At 46.4% G+C, this 24,180-nt stretch overlaps 1 protein-coding gene across 1 annotated transcript in view; it reads right to left on the bottom strand.

Moving 5' to 3' along the window:
* ANKH (ANKH inorganic pyrophosphate transport regulator) overlaps positions 1 to 23,464 on the bottom strand; it is a 111,127-nt gene extending 87,663 nt beyond the window's left edge. Inside the window, exon 1 of the mRNA XM_056331285.1 lies at positions 22,739 to 23,464. Within this exon, the coding sequence (XP_056187260.1) occupies positions 22,739 to 22,834 (96 nt within the window). The 5' untranslated portion in view covers positions 22,835 to 23,464. The remainder of the gene's footprint in view (positions 1 to 22,738) is intronic.
* Positions 23,465 to 24,180: the final 716 nt, after the last annotated feature.

Here is a 24,180-nt window from a genome sequence, read left to right as displayed (position 1 = left end):
TAGGGGTTGCCGGTGGTGGCTGGGGAAGGGAAGGAAAGAAACTTCAGTGCTGTTTGAGTAAGAGGTCCCAAGATCCGGCAAAGTGGGGGTGGGGGTGGTGTGCTGGTTTTGGCTGAGGTAGGTTAATTTTCTTCATAGCAGCGAGTATGGGGCTACGTTTTGGATTTGTGCTGGAAGCAGTGCTGACAACACAGAGATGATTTGGTTATGGCTGAAGCAGTGCTCACACACAGCCAAGGAATTTTCTGCTCCTCACCCCACCCCACTACCAAGTAGGCTGGGGGTGCACGAGAAGTTGGGAGGAGGCACAGCTGAGACAGCTGACCCCAAGTGACCAAAGGGATATTCCACACCATATGACATCACGCTTAGCAATATAAAACTGCGGGGAGAAGGAAGGGGAGGATGTTTGCTGTGATACCGTTTTGTCTTCCCAAGTAACTTACACGTGACGTAGCCCTGCCTTCCTGGGGATGGCCGAACACCTGCCTGCTGATGGGAAGTGGTGAATTCCTTGTTTTGCTTTGCTTGTGTGTGTGGCTTTTGCCTTACCTATCAAACTGTCTTTATCTCAACCCATGAGTTTTCTCACCTTTACCCTTCTGATTCCCTCCCCCATTCCTCTGCAAGGGGGGGTCAGCAGTTGTGTGGTGCTTAGTTGCCAGCTGGGGTTAAACCACGACAGGTGGCTTTTGGCGCCCAATGTGGGGCTCAAAGGGTTTGAGATAACAACAGATTTGATTAGAATGTGCTAGATCAAATTTATAGCTGTTATTGCTGTTCAGCTATTAATTGGCAGGCTTCTGTGCTTGCCATGGGGCTTGCTTGCCTTACTGTGTATTAGAGTCTAGTGCTCGTTAGTGGCTGCTTTTTGCTTTCGGTGCTGGCTGCACTGCTGCACTGCTTCTCATCTTACTGTGCTCTGCCTGGGCACATTTTGATAACCGCAATGGTGATGCACCTACAAGGGCAGACGGCCAGGGCATGGCTGCTGTTTCTGTGCTGCTGTACTGGACAGGCTGTAAGCCTAGAGTAAACTCAAGTCAAAGGGACTGTGACCTGTGGATGAGTCCATGTGGGAGCAGGACACCCCAAAGCATCTGTGGCTGTGGATAAATCCATGCCAGAGCAGTTACATCTCAAAGTGTCTGTGGGCATGGTCACATCTGTACCACAGCAGGTATACCTCTGAAGGGACTGTGGCCCAAGGACAAGTCCATGTTGGAGAAGGTACACCTCGAAGCATCTGTGGCTGTGAAAAAGTCTCTGCTGCAGCAGGTACACCCTGAAGCATCAGTGGCTGTACCTGAGGTTATGCTGGAGCCTCAAAGCATGTGGCAATAGATAGGCCCATGACAAAGCAGGTACAACCCTGGAAGGACTGCAGGCATAGGTAAGGCCATGTTGGAGCAGGCTTACTTCTGAAGGGACTGCAACTGCGGTCAAGGCCATGCTGGAGCAGGTAGATCTCTGAAGGCATTGTGTCCCATGGATAAGGTCACACTGGAACAGGGGCACCTCAAAGCGACTGTAGCTGTGGATAAGTCTATGTTGCAGAAGGTATATCCCTGAAGGGGATGGCTCATAGATAAGGCTCTACTTGGAGTAGGTACCAACCTAAGGGACTGCAGTCTGTCAGTAAGTCCAAGCTGGAGCAAGGGTAACGGGAGGAGTTCATCACAATGTTAAACCCTGTGATCTGGTCTAAAGGGACCGGGGTGGCAACTGTAATGGAAATACCTTTAAATTGTTGTAACCTGGTATTTGAGTTGCATATTATGGGGATTACTGTAGCAGGAACCCCTTGCTGCTAGCCAGGCTAGAAGCAAAGGGAGGAGTTCATTGCAATGTTAAACCCTGTGACTTGGCCCAAAGACACCAGGGGTGGAGACTGTAATGGATACACCTTTACATTGTTTTAACCCATGATTTGAGTTGCATGTTACAAGAATTACTGCGGCAGGAACCACCCAAAACAGTGGAGGACAAGTCTTACAAGAAGCAGTGCAAATGCAGCAGCAACATGACCTGAGCTGGCTTTGGTGCCCAGTAACTCCATGCAACACACCACCTCTCCTGTCCTCAGTGACCACCGTAACAGTGGAGCCCAAATCCATGGACTAAATGAACTCAGTGGACATCCTATAGACTTTTGCGGACATTTTATGGGTATTTTACAGGGTAGTCCGTAGGAAAAGGAATTGATATTTGTGTATTATATCAAAGGATGGGAAGAGGGGTGGTGATTATTGAGGATGTATTGGAAAATGTGAGACTGGATCATGACATAAATGGCATGGGATAAGGTATATAGAATGTGCTGGTTTTGGCTGAGGTAGGTTAATTTTTTCATAGTAGCGAGTATGGGGCTACGTTTTGGATTTGTGCTGGAAGCAGTGTTGATAACACAGGGATGATTTGGTTATGGCTGAGCAGTGCTTAAACAGTGTGGCTTTTGCCTTTCCTAGTAAACTGTTTTTATCTCAGCCCACGAGTTTTCTCACCTTTACCCTTCTGATTCTCTCCCGCATCCCACCACCGGCAGTGAGTGATCAGCTAGTGAAAGGCTGAAACAGGCTCCCTAAATGTAGATGAATCACGTAAATAAACTTGTGCTGTGGTGGATTTTCCCCTTTTTATTTGTATTTTTTTCTTGTTCTTTTTTTTTTGAGTATGACTGTACATTTGTACAGGTTTGTATCATCTTAGCATTTGCAACTTTTTTCTCTAATTGTTTTTTCTGAAACATGATACTGCAAATGATGCTGCTTGCTCTCCACAGCTGTTGTATAGCCTTCCCAGTTTTGAGCTGTCTGAGGTTTCTTCACTACCTGTTGGGGAATTTGGCTAGCCTAATGCTGTTTTCTGTCCCTGCTATTAGTTTTATAAAAAAAATAGAGACAATATGATATCAAAATATTGCTTCTTTGTTCATCTTCAAAACAGAAGCGAAATCTGTTGGCTGTAGCTTCAGAGCAGCCTGTTACACAGCTCTAACTGGCATTCCTCCTTTTTTAAACCGTGTTAAGAATAGGTACAGTCAGCTGTATATGTTGTTGCTCTTCTGTAAGTAATATAAACATTAATCTGTATAGAAAATTGTGGAAAACAGAACTATTCATGTAGAGTAGTTCTCAATTTAGTGTTTCAAACAGAAACTACGTGCTTGCCTGAATCACTGACTTAAGTTTCATTTTCACAGAACTAACATAATGAGAGGTCAGCTTTACCTGAGCTTTACTCCCAGAAAACATCTCACGCTTCTGTACAGCGAGAATCAACTTTTTGCTTGTTCAGGTCTGAGCTTGCTCTTCTCAGCAGCTACCATTCAGCTTTGCCAGTGGGCAAAAATTACTTTCCATGGAGGCATCACAGACAACACTCCTTGGGTACCCAGCGAATGCACAGGCAGTGTTTTTTTCATCTCTTCTGGGAGCCTGCATCTTACTATAACAATATTAATGTTTTCTCCTCAGAAGTACCCTTCAGTTACAAATAAAGACCAGGCTATTGGAGCAGTAAAAGAAAAGACCATCTTTTGCCTCATTTTGTCAGTTTTATTAAAATCGGTGTGAGATTTGGCTACTGCTTTCCACAACTGGCATTCTGCAGCCTCATTAGGATTATCTGTTAAAAGTTGGTAAGTAAAGATGCTTTCTCCCACATTCCTGCTGTCACTTTTTCTGTCAATGATGACTGCCATCTACCTTCTCCTTCATTGCTGACTTCTTGGTCTATGGCAAACAAGTCCTGCCGATACAGTTAGTACAAAACAAAGGTATTTTCAAGGCAGTAATACAATAACAAGTGTTTCAACTACTAAATTCTCTATTCTTTCCTCTCTTTCTCTTCTGAAACACCATTAATACGCAATAAACAACAGTGATTTCAGTGCCACATTACTGGAAGCAAAAGAAGCTGAATCATGTTATATGAATAAGCAGATACCCTTACTTTTACAACAGCACAAACTTCTGATAGAAGCTGTGCAATTATTAGAGCCACCAGCTTTGACGTTACAAGAGAAACTGCAAGGGCACAGGTGGTGTCATTCCCTGTAGATAAAAAACTGGTGGACCTTCATCTTAAATCCACATTGGTCTGACGGGTTAACAGACTGCTGTTTGAAGCCTTGCGTTTGTTCCTCTCTCCCGATCTTTTATTTTATTGTCTGAGTAAAGGGAGATTTGCTTATTGGCATATCCCAGGCTCCTGAGGTTTTTTTCTGCTTTTTACATAGTACGTTCTTTGTCCAGAAAGCAAAGCAATGTGATGACTATAGCTTTTGTTCCAAGGTCTGGGCTGAGTTTTGGACCATTAAGACTCTTTCCAATTGTAAGATCTCGTTCCCTCAGGCTTTTTATGTAATGGGTGATAAAGAAGTTGGAAAGCAATTTTATTGCCTCTTTTTCTTAAAGGCTTTCCTTTTCATCCTTGACAGTGGTAACAGGACCTTTACCGCTGATGCTATTGGGTTTCTCCTGAGTGTCTTATTCTTTGGTGTCATTAACAAGATAAGTTATCCTTTCTTAAATCTCCTCCTCCTGTTCACTTTCAAGGGTCATGTTTTTGCATGGCTTCAATGTTATTGTGCAGAAAGTTCCCACTGAGCATATGGAAACTCTACAGGCTGTCTTGGATTAGGACTGCATTTATTGGTCATGGATCTTCAGGTATCTCTTCTGTGGGTATCAGATATTACAGACAGCCAAAAACTTCCAGTGAGCCAAAAAGAACAGGAGCCACTTTTATGTCATGTGATATTTCTCTTCTTTCTTTTTCCCAGACTTCAGTCTCTCTGTTTTCAGTTTGGAAACCCACCATTGTGCCTGATATTCATGTTCCCAGTGAGGATTATTTCTGATGACTTCACAGTTTCACAATGACACCCAGCAACAGCTGACATCTCTCTGCACAGGCTGCAGCAATTTCTATTTCCAGACTATCTTTATTCTGCTTAGTTAACAATGACACAGCAAATTTCTAATTCACTACCAACACTGAATGAAAAAGATCAGTTTTTTAAAAAAGATTGGGTAAGAAAAAAAATCACTTTTCCACTTTTAAAGAACACTTCTACCTACCTATGGCTACAGCAAGCACAATGACTATTCAAGCAGTGAACACATTCAGGGAAATGCCAAATCTGCACCTATTTTCCTATGCATTAGTTTAGCAATGAAGAGTGACCATTAGAGATGAAAAGGGAATAGCTATGCTGCAGAAAGATTTCAACCTTTCTGAGTCTATGACGTAAGTATAAACACATCCACCACTTTATCTGTGAAAGAATGAACTCTGCCTTGATTAAAAAAGAAGAAAAAAGGGTCAACAGCCTTTATAAAGGCCAGAGGATTCACCTCTCTGCGTGTATGGCAGTGGCAGTGAGACAAATCTTTTGCCTCCCGCTCTTGCTGGCCATCCCTCCTCTGCATGGCTGAACAAGGAGTAAGGCCAGCTGATGGCTGCAGGTCAAAGTAGGTATGACACACCTCATGGTCTGGCCATTTGCTTCCATCTGCTGTCAGCAGACTAATTAGACTGTGCTCAATCAGCTCTTGGACTCTCGCGCATACATGGTGTAACTAAAAAGAACGTAGCAGCCCCCAAGTTGAAAAAAATTCCTTCTTCCCTCAACTTCAGCTCAACCAGATGAAAATGCTTAACCTCTCAGACACAGAAGTAAGCCTCTCACGTTTCAGTATTTGCTCTCCTTACAGGATGGATGTTCTAGTCACATCATGAAAACATTTTAAAATCACATTTTTAATTAACTAGAGCAACACAAATATGGCTTCTTAGTCACCATATTTATGCAAAGGCCAACGAATTTAATGCCCACACTTCCATAATGCCATATTTCTGAAGGTAGCATGTCTTATGAAACTTGTGATAGATTTTTTCTTTTAATATCTCATTACCGTAATAATGGTTGCTTTGCTTTCAGCAGGCTAATTCAACCTAATTCAAACGGATGGAAATACACAGATTGAGACCTTCAAACAGGAGTTAAGCTTTTCTCTCCCAGCGCTCTCAGTGCAGCCTGGGTGCTTCCATCTCTGGCATACTTTTGGCAGTCTTGTCTTTTACTAAGAATATGCTACAGCAACAATGTTTAAAACGATTTTCAAATCACAGTGCCAGCCTGCTATTTGGAACTCTGGAAGAAGACATAAGCATTGAGAAAATGGGAAGGTATTTTGTGTTTTGAGATTGTCCTAAATCAGGGTCAATGGCAACGACAAAACAAGCACTGATGCTTGACTCTGATTTATCATTAGCATGCAAAACAGAAAAAATGAACAGATAAGCTGTCCTGTGAAGAGCAATAAAAGGGCATTGCCAAACCCTTCCAAACTGTGTTTAACATATAATCATTGAAAGCACTTCTTTATGAACCTGACTATACATTCCCTTCCCTCACTATATTTTTCCTCATTCGATTGAGCAAGCTCCATCCCCAAGCTCATCCTTCTTCTGTCCCGTCCCCCGCCCCCTGCTCATTCTGCTGGAGCAGAAAATGAACAGAGCTTCGTTTGTTCGCTGGTGCCAGCAGCAGCAGCAGCAGCAGGAGCAGCAGCAGCAATGTCAGCCCCGCAGAAGCTGCCGCCCTGCCTCTGTGGCACCAGGTGAGGGGACACCTCATGTTTTGGGGAACTGTGCATCCCAATCCACTGCTGTTCCTCTGGGAGAACAGGGGTTGTGGAGGCCTCAAGTAAGCAATGATTTTGGTTTTTTTAAAAAAAAGAAAGCAAGAAACAAAGATAGGTATTTTAGAATGACAGCATGTTCAGAGAGATAAAAAAATTAGCCATGAGAAGAGAAAAGCATTCAGAATTAGGGCTTAAACAGCAACAGCAAGTTCTCTTAGGTAATCACTAGACAATGTAAGCTGAAGTCAAAGCATCCTGCAGCTCCACTCAGAGCCTCTCATTCCTTCTTGTGTGTATATGAGATATACGTATTCAAAATAACAGTTGTCTGTACCAAGTTCTACTTTCTTCCCATCACAGAGGTAAATGGAAACAACTTTCAAGGGTGTAGGCTTTGGTCCTTTGCTGTGCTCCAGGCACACATACAATAGCATGACTTTCATTAACACAATTTTAAAAACAAGTAGTACAGCTTTCCTGTCCTTGCTCTTTCCAGTGCCTCATTCTTCTGGTAGCCTGGAGCCTTCCTCATTTCCAAGCGCTTAAAAACACTCGTTGTCTGTTTACAGTCAGATGTTGCTACCCAATGTGCTCTTGTTTGCAGGAGGGCTAACATCTTCCCTTATCTCCTTATAAAGAACAACCTTATTCAGATCTACCCACCTTCACCGGGATACAGAAATCAAATCTTTCAGTTTCTCCTTGTCAGACAGGAGGATAAAACAAATGGAGAAACTAAAAGCTGGGGTTTCTTTTGCCTGATCTTTTGAACAAGCTTGAATTGACTTGCCTTAGGTATGTATGGCCAGAACTGAGCAAACTATCCCAGGTGAAATTTCACTTAGGGCATTTATTATCTCTACTGGGAGACAGGTCATCAGATAAATCATCCAAGATCTCTTATCTTCTCATCTTTATGTCACCCTCATGTATTCCATATTATTCTTTCTGCCCCCCAGAAAACAGGAACTCTTTGTGTTAATATTTCAGGCAGCCATTCATATTTGTTAGGAGACAACTCTGCTTTGGTAAATTTAAGAGATTTGCAATCTAAACTCATGAGAGCGCTAGGCAAGCCAAAAGCTGTCTGCTGCTGAAGCTGTTATTTCACGAGCTTGTTTATTCAGAATAATTTCTCCTAGCTGCATGTTTTGTTTCTTCCCGTCATAAAGTCAGCTTGTTGCTTCCTTACTCTCCTCCATGCTCTGCTTTATTTTTTCTTCATTATCAACTGCTGTAGAAACACTATCAGGAATTTCTGTAAGGTGGGGAAGACTTTCAAAGAATCTGAAGATCAATGTTGGCTCAGCACAAGTTTATTTTAGAGCATGTGATGGGTCTGGCTCACAAAGTGCTATTCATGCCATCCATCCCGGATTTGGAACAAGCCTACCAGTTTAGTTATGACCTAGAAATGTCTGAAGCCAAATTATATATAGCAATTTGGAAGTATTTATAATGTTAAGAATGGTTATAAACATCTTCAAAGTCTCTCAAGTGATGCACAGGTTCGCAATGGACATGTTTCTGTCTGAAGCCTACAGTGAACACCCGAGTTCGTGACGCCTGGACCTCTGCACACAAGGCATTCATGCCCATGTACAAGTGACTGAGCTTGACGTGCCTCTCCCAGGTTTCCTCAAAGGATTGCTTTGCAAAAACACACCAAAGAGCAGAAGTACTCTCTGATTCAAAAGAGATTTAGCTGAGATTAGATTCTTTCAGCACTCCAACATCTTTATCTCTGCCCTTGCAGGTAAGAAAACATCACTGGTCAGCTACAGCAATGAGACCTATAAGGCAGGATGAACAGGCATGTGAGGAATGCAAGCAATGCTATTCTCGCCTGCGATCCAGAAATTGGCTTTAAGACTTAGTGAGAGAATAATCACCCTGACCTTCGTTTGCAACATCTTAAAAAAAACCACCAGTGAGGGCAGCAGGCATTTACCATGTGCCATCAGACGCCAGCACGCAGGGAGAAAAATTTCACTGCTTCTACACAGCATCGTGCTGGGCAGGAATTCAGAGCAAGGCACTGGCGTGAGGATGAGAGGGAGCCACAGGTCACCAGCAGTGGCAGAGCAGTCACAGCCATGTCCCGCCAGCACTGCGACACGCCTGGTCCTAAAGAAAAAGTATCTGAACCAGCCTGACCCAGAGCTGGCCTGACACAGTGGGATGTGAAAGAGGAACAGAGACAGCTGGGTAGCACGTTCCCTGGTACCACAACTGCATGTCTGGAGGAAGAAGAAGAGGCAAGTACGGACGCTTTGCTAGATAAAGTCTTGCAGCTTTACAAAGCTCACATTCTTCGCTTGAAGCCTGGCTGCCTCTTAAGAGATAAATACCTGTGCATGAGCTTAACCCAGGCCTGAATGTAAAGCCCACAAACATCAGAAAGATTTCTAGTTAAGCATTTCCCTTGCTGAACCGCGCCTCTTGTTTGCAAGGAAGGAATCTGCTGGGGCCAGGCGGTGGCACCTTGCTGTCATGATTGCGGTGGGCTGCTTGCCTGCAAACAGCTTTGGGATGTGCTCTGGAGGCAGCCCCTGGACAGGCACAGAAAAGGAGAAGTAGAGAAGACAGAAGGGAAGCAGATATTTGAAGATTACAGACTACTCTGGAGAAAAGAAAGGACTGCAAATGGGTGGCAGGGTGACAAGGAGAAGGCAGGGAAGGAGGGTCAGGAGCTGTCCAGGGCTACAAACCACTGCAGTGGCATGGGAAGGCCCAACCCAGGGCTGAAACCAAAAAAATCCTCAGTTTTAAACAAGTACGTATAAACAAAGTGCCAAAAAAAAGATAGTAAGAGATGACATTTATGATGCTCAATCCTTTTGGGTTCAGCTTGGCAGGCTGCAGACGCCAGACTGTTGCTTATGCAGCACCACTGCGTGCTGCCATGCAGGCATTCAGTGGAAGGAAAGTGAAGGATTGAATTGTGCGCTGCTCCCCATTTTTATATCCTGTTTCTCTCCTTCTCAATGGGATGTTGTCGTTCTTTCACAAAGGGATCACAAGACAAAGGGGTATACACAGAAGATTAGAGGTTACAGAATCTTACCTGGCCAAAACAGAAAAAAGAAAAGTGTAGAGGTATTTGATGCTAAATGTCACAAGACTATAGAGGCACTATTCTTTACAGAGCACAAATGAGAGACACTCATGCTTGTAGTTGCCTTTGACACCAACTCCCAGAAGCTGCAATAATAACCTCTTGCAAAACGGCTACTAATCCTTTTTTGTAACCGCTCCAAGCTGTCTGTGCATCCCTCACCCCTATGCTGTGTCAACAGCAAACTGAAGCAGTGCTTAGGGTCCCTAACGCTATAAGCATGTTAAAAATAAAAAAAAAGTAGTAATTCAAATATCCTTTGTTCTTCTGGCCGTACACATAACTACCTCCCTGTCCAGCCAATTTGCTTATATCTTGCCATAGCAGGCCATACTGAGCTCTCAAGAGATAAGGCAAACTCACTGTATTCATATCTAATGGTTTCAGGTGCTGCTACTATTCTTATCTGCTCTTGAAAAAAAGGTCAAGGATATTAGTAAGTCATGTTTCTTCCTCCATTTATTTCTACAGTTCAGCGCAGGTTATCCTGTATCGCCACTGGATGAGTATTGCTTTAACATTCTTCTTGGTGCTGGTCACAGAGAACCTGATTGCCTTCTCGTTAGCTAAATTTACACTGGCACGCCTCCTTTGTATACTCTAGACTTCCAGCGGGACAAAGGAGGAAAAAATACCTAGTTTGTTACTTAGCCAGCTATCAGTGATGAAATTATGGCCCTGCAGCCACTGTGTCTGTAAGCATCTCAGCCTTTCTAGTGTGAGGAAAAGCTTTCATGACCCGAGAGGCACTTGCTGGACAGTGGGACTTCTGGGATGCGCTGGTACTTCCAAAGCCAAAGCTGTCAGGCTCTACCCTTTCAGGCAGCTTCCCTCTTGACCTAACCCCTCTCTCTTACCACTCATTTCCCCTTTCAAATCAGTGGATGCACACAGAATACAAACAGTCTTCACATCTGCAGATTACTGCAAGCACAAGCAAACCCTTGGCGCTGAAGTCACAAATATGTAACTTAACATGAGGTTTTCTTCACGAAGTCCCGAGGCAATGATTGTGCCTTTGCTAGCTATTTTCTCCTTAGTGATGCAACCACCCACAATGCGGTAAGAGCTTGCAGCTGACAAAAAAGGCATGCTGCAATTTTGAAAATCTAGCCCACAACTATACCGGCCTTTTCCGGACAGCGATTCAAAGCTCACCAACAGGTCAAGCCTACAGTAAGAAAATGTCAAGCAGGTTACCTGCTGTGATTTCTCATAAATTTATTAAAGAGAGAAATGTTGGCCTCTGCACAGTATTAGTAGAAAAAAACCACACTACTTACACATTAGATCCAGAAGGCACTGCTGACGAAAGCTCTTCCCAAGACTATTATAATGCTGGAGCATGTCCTAACCAGTAGACCATTGATTGAATCTCAGAACACTCATATAAGAACAAGACTGTGAATGCTAAAAGGTCGTCATGCTTTCATGCTTTGAAATGAAACACTCTGAAGCAAAATGACTGCCCGCAAAAGTATATAAAGAACAGTGATGCAGTGATGAGGGGTGCTCTCAAGGTCACATTGTGTACAGATGAAATCCATGTACAATGCCATTGATTCAAAAATAAAACAGCATTTGCACATGCAACCACTGTAATAGCATGTAACCAGAGGCAACTTAAACTGTGACACATCAGGCGCACGTGCGATTACCTAAGCAGCCCTATGCACACCTCTTGCCCTTATTTCCTTAACCATTTTGCTTTGCATAGAAGCCAGTAAGTAATCCAAGACTGTACATTAGCACCACTCAGTGTATAATTCTTCTATAAAGGCAATCTCCTGCTCACAACGCAGTATGTACATGTGCATGTGTATGACAGAAGTACCTGAAAAATGTATATATCTGTGGCAAACAGAAACCTTTTTGTGGATGACTACCTTTGGTGTCTTGAGGAGCTGAAAAATGTTTTGTGGTTTGGAGTTTCTTTCTCTTCCAAAGCACACGCTTAAGATCATGAGGTTGTTATGTTCCAACATAAATACAGGGGAAGCTGACAGTGCTGTCACACTGAGTTTGGAGCCCCACATTACCAGTTGTTTTATACTACTGAAGTGCAGAGAAGAAACAGCAGACACGTCCCTGTGACCGTACAAAACCAAGGACAGCTGGGGTTATTTTGACAGGCTTCAAAAAACTATGAGCAAGAGAGGGCAAAAATAAAAATTTCATGAAGAGGATGTTCCAGATACTCAGATTGGAAGATTTATTCCCCACCACCTCAGGCCACGCAAATAGGGAAGACCAGCAACCCTTCCAAGTACATCACCTGGTATGTCCACTTCTGCTGGGCAGAGCTGGTGGCAGGTTTGAAGCCACCTCCTTAACTGGCCTCTTGGGCTCATCGGGTTGCAAATAATCCTAATGTTCAAAGTCATCTCCAAAATCCCATGGTGGGGGAGGAAGTGGGATGGACTGATGGAGTAAGTTACCAAAGCAAATAACAGGACAAGGGTGAAATAGATGGGCTCCCTGGTAGCAATTAGGGTGAGGAGCTGCCACTGCAGGCTCCAGCCTGGTGACAAAGCCACACAGATGTCTGCATAACTAAACCACTCCAGCACCCACAACCAAGCAAATCAAAGGACCTGCAGAACTGAATTAGAAAGACAGTAAGGGTGCAGGGCTGGGCAGGCATTTCACAGTACCACAGAACCTGCAACGTCCCCTGTGCTTGTTGAGTCTTTTCTCGCGGCAGCTGTGCCTTTAAGCCCTTCAAAAAACTCAGCAAGCCTCCAGTTTAAAACCAGAGCTAAGATCTCGCGTACTTCCAGACTGAGAACATCTCAAAACTCCACTTCTCTCATACTGGAAAGGTCCCCGTATTTTTTGGTACGGTCATTTTGTTTGGATTTGTTGTGCTCAGCTCTGCTGGGGAGACCCCAGCGGTGCATATTGCTCACCCAGGCAGCAAGGGGCACACCACTTCCACTGCACACTTCTGCAAGGAACAAGACAGGGGTTCACAGTCGGTATGTCTATTGGTAGCTCCGGTTTCTCTCCCTAGCAAGTGCTCTGTATGCTGCATCTGGGAGGTGTCGTGTGAAAGAGTGCTGTAAGAAAACTCTATCATGATCAGTAATCCTTGATAATAGAAATTCTGCACCTCCTGAGATCCAGTTTTTGTGTATTTTACCTTAGTGTGTACGATTTCATAGGAAGAGGCCACACTAACAGCCCGTAACTACATGACCCTTCTGGACTGCACTGAGTATCTTTGAGGAGTGTCTGGTTCCCAAGCTGCCTGTCTCCCTCACCAGGAGACGTGGTCTTCAGGTTTGACCCACCATATCCAGCATTTTACAGTGACCACAGCACTCTTTGCTCTCGGTGACGCACTGAATTTGAGCCTACATAACATGCCACCACCACCACCACCACCCAACACCATCCAAAGCACAGCGCTCTTCATGCCACATTTTAGAAGGAACTGATGTGTGAAAGGGAACAAGTCCTGCTTTTTACTTGTAAAATGATCTGGTAAACTTTTCAGTCTAAATTGTGTGCAGCTCCCCCAGTTTCTCTCAGTGCTCCTCGCTACGTTCTCCCCATGGCAGTGACCCAGCTAACCCTGTCTCCCCTCCTTCATAACCACACTGTGGTTCATACAATCGTAGATGGTTACTGAATTCCCTTTTTTGTCCAAGCTATAAATGCTTCGTTTCTATAATCCTTCCTCTTACCTAACTCACATTTTCCCCCCCTCTCACCTGAACCGAAAATGTGAACCGTCTTCCTGCCCTGTAATGCTGCTAACTATTAATTTTCTTTTCAAATGGGCTAAATGCTTTTTAATTGGTAACACGCTGACAGAGGAAATGGTAACGATGGACTTGTGCGGGAGCCTGCCTTTCATCTGCAGGACGGCAGATTTGAGATCAAAGGCTGCCAAGTTCTTGGAGCAGGTTGGTATGCTGCGGCAAGGAAAGTGTTTGCAATGAGGAGGGACCTGCTGGAGGTGGATCAGAGCTACCTCACCGTGGCTGGCCATGGCTGCAGGAACTGCAGCTGCTGCTCGCTGACAGGGAGGTTATAAAAATAAGATACTGTTCGCCGATACGCAACAGAATGAAGGAGACGTAACGCGGTGTAAGTAAGAAATGAACAGGAAAAACAGCCCAATAAAATCTAAACGTAAATCCTGTATTTTCAAAGAAGAGGATGGCAAACACCACAATTAAAAGAAACAAGGGAAGAACAGTGGGTGCCGTGCAGTTATGCCCCTTATACATACACACACTGCCTGTCTGACTAGGTGAAGGAAAAAAAATCAGTCCAGGCTGGCACGTGCACACCTGCTTTGGCCAGGGTAGGTGGGGAAAGCTGTGCAGGCACACAGTTCAAAGGCCAGCACGTGAAAGCTCAGGTATGGCCTGCATCTGACTTCATTCACTAATTTAAGTACAAAACACAGGCAAGAAGGCCAGAAGACAGACCACCTCCTAGCCAAAAGCCTTCCAAATTATCTGTCAGCAAATGTGCTGGCACATGCTTTGGTGAGGTGAGCTTTCAGCCCCACAGAACCCTCTGCTTTAAGGAATATTTACAAGCAGTAGGAGACAGGTAACTAAAAAAACATGTAAACATAAATAAGCTCTCCAGCTTGTACAGATGTGAATTTTCTCTGCATCTCCACTGGAAAATTTTCTGAGCTCTGCAAATTGAAAAAGGTTGGAAACAACTGCCTTAGCAATCCAGCAGCACTGCAAAAAAAGCTATGTGAAGCAAATCACTTGAAAATAAGTTGCGTCTTGCAGTTTGTTTGCTTCCCACGCTAAAAGCTGAACTCTTGCTGAACTACTACATCAGTAAAGCAAACTGAGCATTCTGGACAACAGTGACCACCCTTTCTCCAACAGTAACACTCCTGCCAAATCAGAAACAGTGACTTTTTTGCATCATCTTGAGGAAAAACAACTCCCAGAAGCTGCAGTAATAACCTCTTGCAAACAGCTACTAATGAATTGGCACTTGAGACTTCATGCCACTGCAGCACTTATTTTTTAATAAACTGGTCTTAACTCTCCAGTATTTTTCCTTTGTCCTTTCCTAGAATGCTCTTGAAAAGGCTACAGAAATCAACTGTGGTTTTGCAAATAAAAATGCTGCACTTCATCCCTCTTTGGAAAAAAATGCGTGTTTACACCTGCAATTATTCTTAGTTAATGTTTCATGCAGGCACTTTTATTCTGCACTACATCAAAAAGGAATTAATCCAGAAAAACTGCATATGCGGACATACTCCAAAGCAAGGTAGCAAAGTTCTGTGGGAATTCTGAAAGAGAAACGATATCATAGAGGAGACAGAAGACAGGAGAACAGCAGAGCTTTACTGTTTCAGACACCGAAGTTCATGGGTCATTTAGGTCTCCTGTTCTTACAGTGGTTCTTTTTTAATTCCCTGGCTAATGGTTATCTGAAAAGGCAGCAGCAGTGTCTAAAACCATAGCTACAGCAATACCATGTCAGTAGAAAATCAAGCAAGCAGAAGGAAGTGTAATCTGATGATCTAATTGCATATTAACACTCCTGTTTCCCTCTCCCCCAAATCCACAGGTTTCCCAGGTACAAATAGGATGAGGCACCAATAGTTAGTTAGATTAGTTTGTTGAAATCTAAGCTCATGACAAATTTTCCATAATTTTTTCTAAGAAACACATGTTCTGATATGCCATTTTCACTGGAACTGAGCTCAGCAGTAATAGATATGTTACTTAAAAACATCACAGATTTCTCAAAGTAGCTACAAAGCAAAAGCTGTTTGGAATTGCTCAATTTTATGCACGGAGGTTTCTGCATGAGCTGGCAGATATATTTAAATTTTCTATTTATACAGCAACTTACATCCATGTTTTACAAACATGAAGGACTAAACTTTGTAAATGCCTTGTAAAACACATCACTACTTTAGAACCGACAAAACTCACATAAAGAAAGAGACAAATTTCTTGCCTACGATCAAGATAGGAAGTCAATTAACAGCTAGAATCTGCACTTTCAGAGCTGGAGCCTTGCGTACATGCCTTCTTTGCATATAAAAAGTCACTTGTCTTCAAATGGTCATAAGATTGGTCATGTCATCTAAGCCTCTGTATAAAACCACATTCTCTGTGCAGCAGCAAAATGATCGAAGATTAAAGATAAATCGGTTCAGACCGAATCAAATGCGAAGAGAGATCAGCTTTCTGGGTTTTGTGAAAATGAAACCAAAAGAAAAATGAACAAGAAACCCCCTGAAACAAATCAAATGGTCTGTTGAACTCAAACCCAAAAGTTTTACTTTGGGGATTTCTCTCCATGAAGCAGAAAGTGGTTCAAACCCCTCTCAGAACTTCAGTTTTCAACCCATGTTTTAACATAGGCTCAGGGTATTTTTATCCCTTCTTTCTGATGCTGTCTTAGTCTACTAGATTTTCACTGGCACGGAGGAGAACCCAATTCTCCCATCTCTGAAATACGCACCAGAAGTATTTGGCCACCCCATAATGCTTTTTCAGTGAATATCCAGTGATATTGTGACTGGAGTATCTCCAGAGAAGGCTCTCCACCCCAGAGACTAGGACTTGGGACTGCTTGGCAAAGTGGTAAACGTACACAGGTCTCCCACTCCATCGGTTACTCTTCTGGTAGGGAGAACTGTTTCTAGCCCACAGACCTGAAAGTTTTACTTTCCAGCAACCTGGTGGGCAAATATCTGAATTCACAGGTTTGGGATGAATTAAACTACTTCAGAAACTTACTTCAGAAGTAAGTGGCTAGTTGGTGCTGCAAGGGGTTGTTTCTCCCTCCCTCCCTCCTTGGAAACAGGCTCTCTGCAGCTATACAGCTAGCCAACTGCTTCAGCATGCTTCATGGGTAGCATCAAGTACAAAACCTCCCAGTTCTTAACAGCGAAGGGTATGAAAAGTCCAGACAAGTCCTCAGAGCCAAGGTGACACAGCCATGGGAGGTGGGAAGCAATGTGAACGGGAAGCAGGGAACCGGAGGGTTTTGGGAAGAAAGGAGAGGGTAGGATGAAAAAAGAGAAGGTACTGACAAATGAAGCATAACACAGCTCCTAGCTGTAGATTATGTATTTTACACTATGGCGACATGGAGCACTGCAGGGGATGGACACCTTGTTTGTAGGTTCATTCTCATAATTTCTAGTATCATCTGCAGTCTTCAGCGGTGACAGCCCCACTGCTCTCCATAACCTGTTCATTTGGTACCTTATGTGCTATAAAATGCAAATACATATTGTTTTAGCTGCGAGGAGTATGTGCCTCTGTTCTCCTTGCTGTGAAACTCCACCAAATGCTCTGCATGACCGGTGAATGCAATGCCTGGTAACTAATGCGCGCTGCAACTAATGTAGACATATAAGCCTAATTAATCACTCGTGTAGTCCCAAGAATCGTCTGTGTGGTCTACAGACCACTTAGCACTGGCTTGAAAACCTCCAGTGCTTGGCAGACGACTATTTAGGAGTTAAGGCTGTAGGGTTCAGGCTGGCATGCAAAAGTAAGGAGAGCTGCGCTGCTTGGAAGAACCTCTCTGAATTCAGTACTGAGGTACAAATTCTGAAAATTACTGCTTCAGGTGTGTGTGGTTTGGGTTTTGATCCTTCATACAAGGTCTCTCACTTGGATTTTCTCACTCCAAACCGGGAAGTTAGATGCACTTCACCGATCTTCCCTAGCCACAAGACTATTTGGCTTGTGAATCCTGCAGGAGAAATGAATTCCTTCAAAATGTTACCATGGAAAACTAAAAAAAAAATATAATAATAATTAAAAAATTAAAAATATTCTGTTCATAGTATACTCTGTAGATGTTTGCTTCTTCAACACAAGTTCATCTAAAATTAATTTAAAATGCTGTGTAGTTCACATTCATTTTAAAAAATAGGGCATTTCCATCACCGTACCCTACTAATAATATGTTTGTGGTAATAACACAGTCATGGTCTACACCAGTTATAAGACCTTATTAGCTTTCTTGTTTATATGGTATTTAAGTCCTACGTGACTTAAATGAGTCCCTGACCTCTCACAACAGCACTAACAGGAGTACTTTGCACTCATATAGCACCTTTCATCTCGCGGCGCTTCTGACACATGAATTTTCCTTACACCCCTGTGACACACAGGTAGGTGCCTAGGCACACTTCAAAGGCAGGGGAACGGTGCCACAGAAAGGTTACACAACTTGGCCCACATCCCCGGTGAACAGCTGGGAATGTGACCTCTCCCATTGCTTGTTCTGAACGTCCAGACAATAACACCTACCCCAAAAACGAGCTTCAGAAAGCATCAATCAGAATGTTTAACCCCCTACTAAGTTTGCAAACGGCATGGGCAGACAATAAGCTCACTAATTCTTTTTGATACATTATTCATGACTTGTTCTCCTTTTCTGGCAACACTTTTTTTTATTAAGCAAAACCAGAAAACATTCAAATACAAGAAAAAAAGTTTGTTTTTCAAGCAATTATTGCAGAATAACTCAGAATCCAAAATGTTTAGCGCTTCCTTTACAGCTCGCCTATTTGATCCCAACCACTACTCTATGCGCGATGTACGGCCATTTTTCTGCAGGACCAGAGCTTGTCAGTGACCTCAAGAGAAAGCGGCAGCAGGACTCTGCTTGCTCAATTTTAGTTTCCAAGGCCCCACAAGCCACTGAACAACATTACGTCTGTATACTTAACGGTTACGTTGGCACATAAAACTGCCCAACCAACAGCAAAGGCCAGCAATTGAAAGAAATGATTCAGGGGCTGGGTATGTGATAGCCAGAAAAAAAAACCCTCCCACTGTTGCCGCTGATAATTGAGGGACTACTGCAGACTGGCCCCGAGTTCAATATATTGCTCTCTGCCTGGCCTTGTGAGCAGCAGAGTTACCAGTGACATTTGCAAAATGTATTTAACACTGCCTAGGGCTGGTTCTGCGCTCCTGAGAAAGTTACTGAACTAACGCGCACCTCAGTCTTCTCCCTTTATACTAAGGCTAATGCAAATGTACACATACATTACAAATCAGGCCACCACAACGTATGTGAGCAGCTCTGAAACTGTTAAAAAGAAAACTGATGTGGGTGGTGACACAAAGGGTAATGGTGGTATTATTTACTGAGTGAGTTGAGGTTGTGTTGTGCTCCACCACACAGGAGCAGTTTATTTCCAAGCAAGTACTTCCAACAGCATTTTTCACAGGAGCTGGGATTTTTTAATGCAAACTCTGCCCCCCCCACAGCTGAGCTCTAACTAAAACACTAATTATTGTGAATCTCAGGATAAGATGCTGAGAGTCGAATGCTCTCACCAGCAGACTGCAAAGGGAGAATCTCTCTTCTGGCGGTGTTAAGCTCTTGGGATGAAGAAGCTCTGTTGTGTATATTCGTGTGTGTGTGCATACAGCTAGAGAAAAATAATTGAATACATGCATGCACACACACACACTCACACACAGACACGTATTTGTGTGGAGAAGGAACGTTCAGCCAAAATATTTAGGACTATATTCTTGAAGGCCTTACGCTAAGAAAAAAGCTATATAGTATTTTATTTCATAAAAGCTATGTAGTACTGTAAATAAATTGTAAGGGAAACCGGTTGCAGAAGTAAATCATGGAAAGTTAGAAATGGTTTATTTCTCAAATCTTCTGGGAACTTACCTGTCTATGCATCAAGAGTACCTTTTTTAGGGGTGGGGTGGTGTCAGGTCTTTGTCTAAGAAGATTTCATGAGGTGAACTGATGAGGTTAGCTCACTAGGTTGGAGTAACTCTCTAATATAGCCTTGTCCTAAAGCGTTAGTGGATTAGGATCCAAGGGTCAACAGGAGGCTCTTCACCGGCTATAGCAGCTCTGGAAGTGACTGCAGAAGCTCAGCTTATTAGTTCTTATGAGCGTTGCTCCTGCACTTTTTACTTCCTACAAAGTAAACACACTTGTCGTAGCAAACATCTTGTATGGGGCAATGGTATGGGCCAGTCATGAACTATGTTCTGGAAATATTCTCTAACCTTACTATAAATTTCCCTTGAAGTAGCAAGAAATCTAGAGACAGCCACATATCAAGGACCTGGCAATTTCCTAGTGATGTTTACCATTGAATGAAACTATTCAACACCCAGAAAAGCCTCTCAAGGTAAAAAGAAAGAAAGGAAAAAAAAAAAAAAAAAAAGAGTGAGATTCTCTTTGTTTCTCACTTTTCAATATCAGGTACCTAATGGTACTAGGTTTTGTTAAAAAGGCTCTGCTTTGAACATTCTGCTTCCAAATACTCTTCTCGCCTGACAGAACAATGTATGAACATGACACATCAAAAGGATTTATGACTTACAGCATTTCTTAGACATCTTTTCTTCCCTGGTCAGGCAAGGTCCATTCTCTCCCAAATTATTTACAGTTATCTCTCACTTCTGACCTACAGTTCTGATGTCTCTTTTACAGTATTGTCCAGAGCAGGTAACATTACTTCATGCAAATTTTACTTCCCTTATCATTCTTAGAAATCTTTTTTTATCTGCCACATACATTCACAGAAGGAGGTATGGCAGCCTATTCAGAGCTGGCACACCCATTCTATGTTGCTTCAATTCAGCCCTGTCATTAAAATTATTACCATTTTGTAGAGCAGAAAGGTGACTGGCTCAGCCAGTCAGCATATTTCCAGCCACAGGAGTGCAACAGTAATGTCCGATAAGCATAAAAAAGTTCATTTATTATATACAGGAAAATAAAATCCCTGTCCTTTTTTCTGTAAGAGGATCTCTTCAGACCTGGAGTAACTTCGTCCCTGCCTCAGTTTCCTGATTTCCAGGCAGGTTAAGTCTCTTGCTAGGCTGGTACAAAAAACATCCTTCCAGCTTCCACTCCTGGGCTGGGGTTTTCTGCAGGAGTCTCCTTGCTCACTAGATTTCTCCCTTTTCAATTAAACACCTCCTCAGGCTGCCATCTGAGACAGGGGATAACTCCAACTCTCCTGGACGGCCAATCCCATGACAGCTATCAAATAAAACACATTTTCTGACATATTTTGTCCCTAACACTGTCAAAGTTGCTTAGATAAGTGCTTACATGTATCATCCACATGTTAACATCCCTACTGTGTCACCAGTACCCAGCCAGCCAGAAGGCCCTCACTTATAAAGCTGTAACCTCTTGCTTGCTAATTTTTGAAATCCTGGTCCAGAGCACACTGAAGCCAGGGGGATGTTTATTATGGGTTGACATTGATTTTGAATCAAGCTAACCTTGTATGAAGCAAATTGTACACATGCACCTGTCTCAGTTTGCTGAGAGAACTGCTTTCAATTTGACTTCTGCTGTATGTTATTAACGTGGTACAGTTATTAGCATTTAAATCACCTTTTCCCTTGTCATTTCTATCTCTAGTTCCCCCCCCCCCCCCCCCAAGTACAATTTATAGAACACCGAGTTAGCAGGAAAGTATGTAGTCGTTAGACAAGGATGGAATTGCATTTTTTAGTATCGTGGTTTATTTAAATTTGAAAGACAAGGAAGCAAAATGCGATTAACAGACACAGGCATGACAAACATTTTATTAATGTTAGCTATTTTTTTTCCCACTGTAATATTTTTCCTATCACTTTCTTCTTTACAAACGGTGAAGGTACCCACTAATTTTCTGGTAGATTTGCTCAAGGAGCATGGGAACAAGTGCCTATCCTGCTTAGAAAACAGGAGCTTCTCAGCAAAACGGAGCGACTCAGGACAAGGATAAAAGCTATTTGAGGTGCAATACTTGACGTGGCTGCCCAGCTTAACGCTTGTAAGTATTAGTGTATACTGTTCTACTAAAAATGTAATGATAGGCTCTATATAGTGCAGCCTGACATGAGACCTGGGCTCTACCTGTCATAAATACTGAAACAAGAGAGCAGGTATTTCCCCACCCCACAGTGCTGTGGCAAACAAGCACCCTGGGTGGAAAGCTCGGGCAGCGGAGGAATGAGTACGTCAAGCACAAAACATGTTTTCAGTGCAAACGCAAGTGGGGATTAGGGGGGCGAAGCAGCAGGGCTGCGTGCGAGGGAGCCGGCCGGCCCGTCAGGGCACGCCGGGGTGTTTTCTCGCTGCCCCAGCGCGGGGACAGCCTGAGGTCACCAGCCCCGCTGGAGAATTTGAGCACGGCCGAGCGCAGCGATCCGTTCACGGCTGGAGTGTGGCGGCAGCCGCTCCTCTCGCTGTGCCCCGACCTGCTGCCCTGTGCCCATCACCGCGGGCTGCCGGCTCACAACACACGGGCGGAGGAGGGGGCGCAGAGGCTCACCTGCCCGGAGCCCCCCGCGCTGCCGCCCTCCCACCGGGACAGCGGCGGCGGGGGCTGCTGGCGGCGGGGCGGGGGGGGCCGAGCCGCTGCGGCAGCGGCAGCGGGAGCGGCAGCGGCGCGGGGCGGGGGCGCGGGCGGGGGGGCCGCGGCGGCCCTGGGCAGCGGGCGGCGGCAGCCGGGCCTGGCTCCCCGCGCCCCCCAGCTCGCCGGGTCCCGGGGCCGAGCCGCCGCCGCCGCCGAGCGGCGCTGCACTGCGCTAGGGGCTGCTGCACCTGAGCAGCCGTGTCAGCGGGGGAAACAACCAGCCCCCGGCGAGTGCATTATGTAATTTCAGATTATATAATCATGAAATACAAGGGGGGGGGGGGGGGGGGGGGAGGAGAGAAAAACCGACCCCGACCCCGCCGACCCCCGTCCCGGGTGCCCAGCGGGGGTGCGGAGCAGCCCGCGCTCTCCAGCCGCCGGGGCACGCACGGCGGCACCGGCCGCCCGCCGCCCCCAACGGCGCAGGGGCCGCCGTCCCCGCCCGCCGCGATGCGTCGGGGGAGGACGGCGGGGCCCGGCCCGGCACAGCCCGGTCCGCCTCCCCTTCCCTTCCCCGCGGAGGCGCCGAGCCCCGCCGGTACGGCCCTGCGGAAGGGCGGGCGAGGGTCACCCCCGGGGGAGGCGCTGCCTTACCTGCTCCCCGAAGTCGATCGCGATGTTGGTGATGCCGAGAGGGACCAGGAACCGGATCAGGGGCCAGTAGTTAGTGAGCGCTGGAAATTTCACCATAGTCCCAGCTGCGCGGTGACCCCCGGCGCATCTGCCGCGGCAGGAGACGGCGCGGGAGGACGGCGGGGGGGAAGGATGAAAGGGCAAAGGAGGAGGGTGCGTGCGTGTCCCTGTGCGTGTGTGCGAGCGGGGAGGGGGGTAGGGGGGGATAAGGGCGAGGGAGAGGAGCGGTGGAGCCCCCTAAAAATAAAGCAGCAGGGGGAGCGGGCGGGGGGCTGGTCCCTCCCTGCCCGGCGCGGCTCGGCCCTGGCGGGTGCTGGCTGGGCGGCGGGGCGCGCTGTGCTGCCGCCTTAGCAGGAGACCCGGCAGATCAAGTCCATCCCCGCCGCCCTCCTCCCACACAACAATGATCCGCCGCCGCCGCTGCCGCCGCCGCCGCCGGAAAAAAAAAGAGGAGGGACACCGCCGCCAGCCACTCGTGCGGGCAGCGCTGCCATCCTCGGGGCGCGGGGGCCAGGGGAAGGGCCGGGCCGGGGCCTCCCCCCCGCCTGACGCTCGCCGGCGGCGCCGCGCAGGAAAACACCGCCCTCCTCCCCGCCGCGGGGCCGGTGCAGGCCGCGGGGCCGCGGTGCGGGGCCGGCCGCCGGCGGAGGTCCCCGTGCGGGGCGAGGCCGGCGGCGGTGCGGCGGGGCCCGGCCGCTGGGCGCCGCTCCCCGGCGCGGGCTGCCGGAGCACGTGGGTTTGACACACGCTCGGCAGACGGGCCGGCGGGCGGCGGCGGCGGCGGCGGCGGCGGCGGGGGAAAGAGCGGCACCGAGCGGCTCCTCCTCACGCCGGAGCGGCCGCGCTGCGCCCCGAGGGGCCGAGGGGCGGCGGGGCCGAGGGGCGGCGGCCGGGCCGGGCCGGGCACCTGTCCGAGCCCCCCGCCCCGGGTCCCGCCGGGCGCCTGAGCGCCCCTCGCCCACCTGCGGCGGCCGGGGGCGCGGGGGCTCTTCCGGGCCGGGGGCTCGGGCCTCGTGCAGGGGCGCTCGCGGAGCTGCAGCGGGGTGCGGGTCCTGAACGGGGCGCTAACCGAGATGTCTGACCCGCGGCTTGTCTTCTGCTCAAGCACCTGACATAAAGTGATGGCGAACGTCTGCCCGCGCAGCCTCTTCGCTCCTCCGGGTCCCTGCCGAGCCCCGGGCGAGGGAACGTGCTTGTGGCGCCGGGGCAGCGCGCAGGAGGCTCCCGCCGGCGGGGAGCGCTGGGGACCTTCGTACCCACGGCCCCGGCACCCGCGGGGCTCTGTCAGCCCGAGGGGTGGGGGGAGGAAGGGCAAGCAGCCCCCTTCTGAACGCGTTGCGGGAGTTTCTCAACGTTTTCAAACTCGCCGTGGGAGTTTCAGGGTTTTGTTGCAGCCGAGTTTC

Source organism: Falco biarmicus, chromosome 3 (genome assembly GCF_023638135.1).
Source record: "Falco biarmicus isolate bFalBia1 chromosome 3, bFalBia1.pri, whole genome shotgun sequence".
NCBI lineage: Eukaryota > Metazoa > Chordata > Aves > Falconiformes > Falconidae > Falco > Falco biarmicus.
This window is presented reverse-complemented; position numbering and strand designations above follow the sequence as displayed.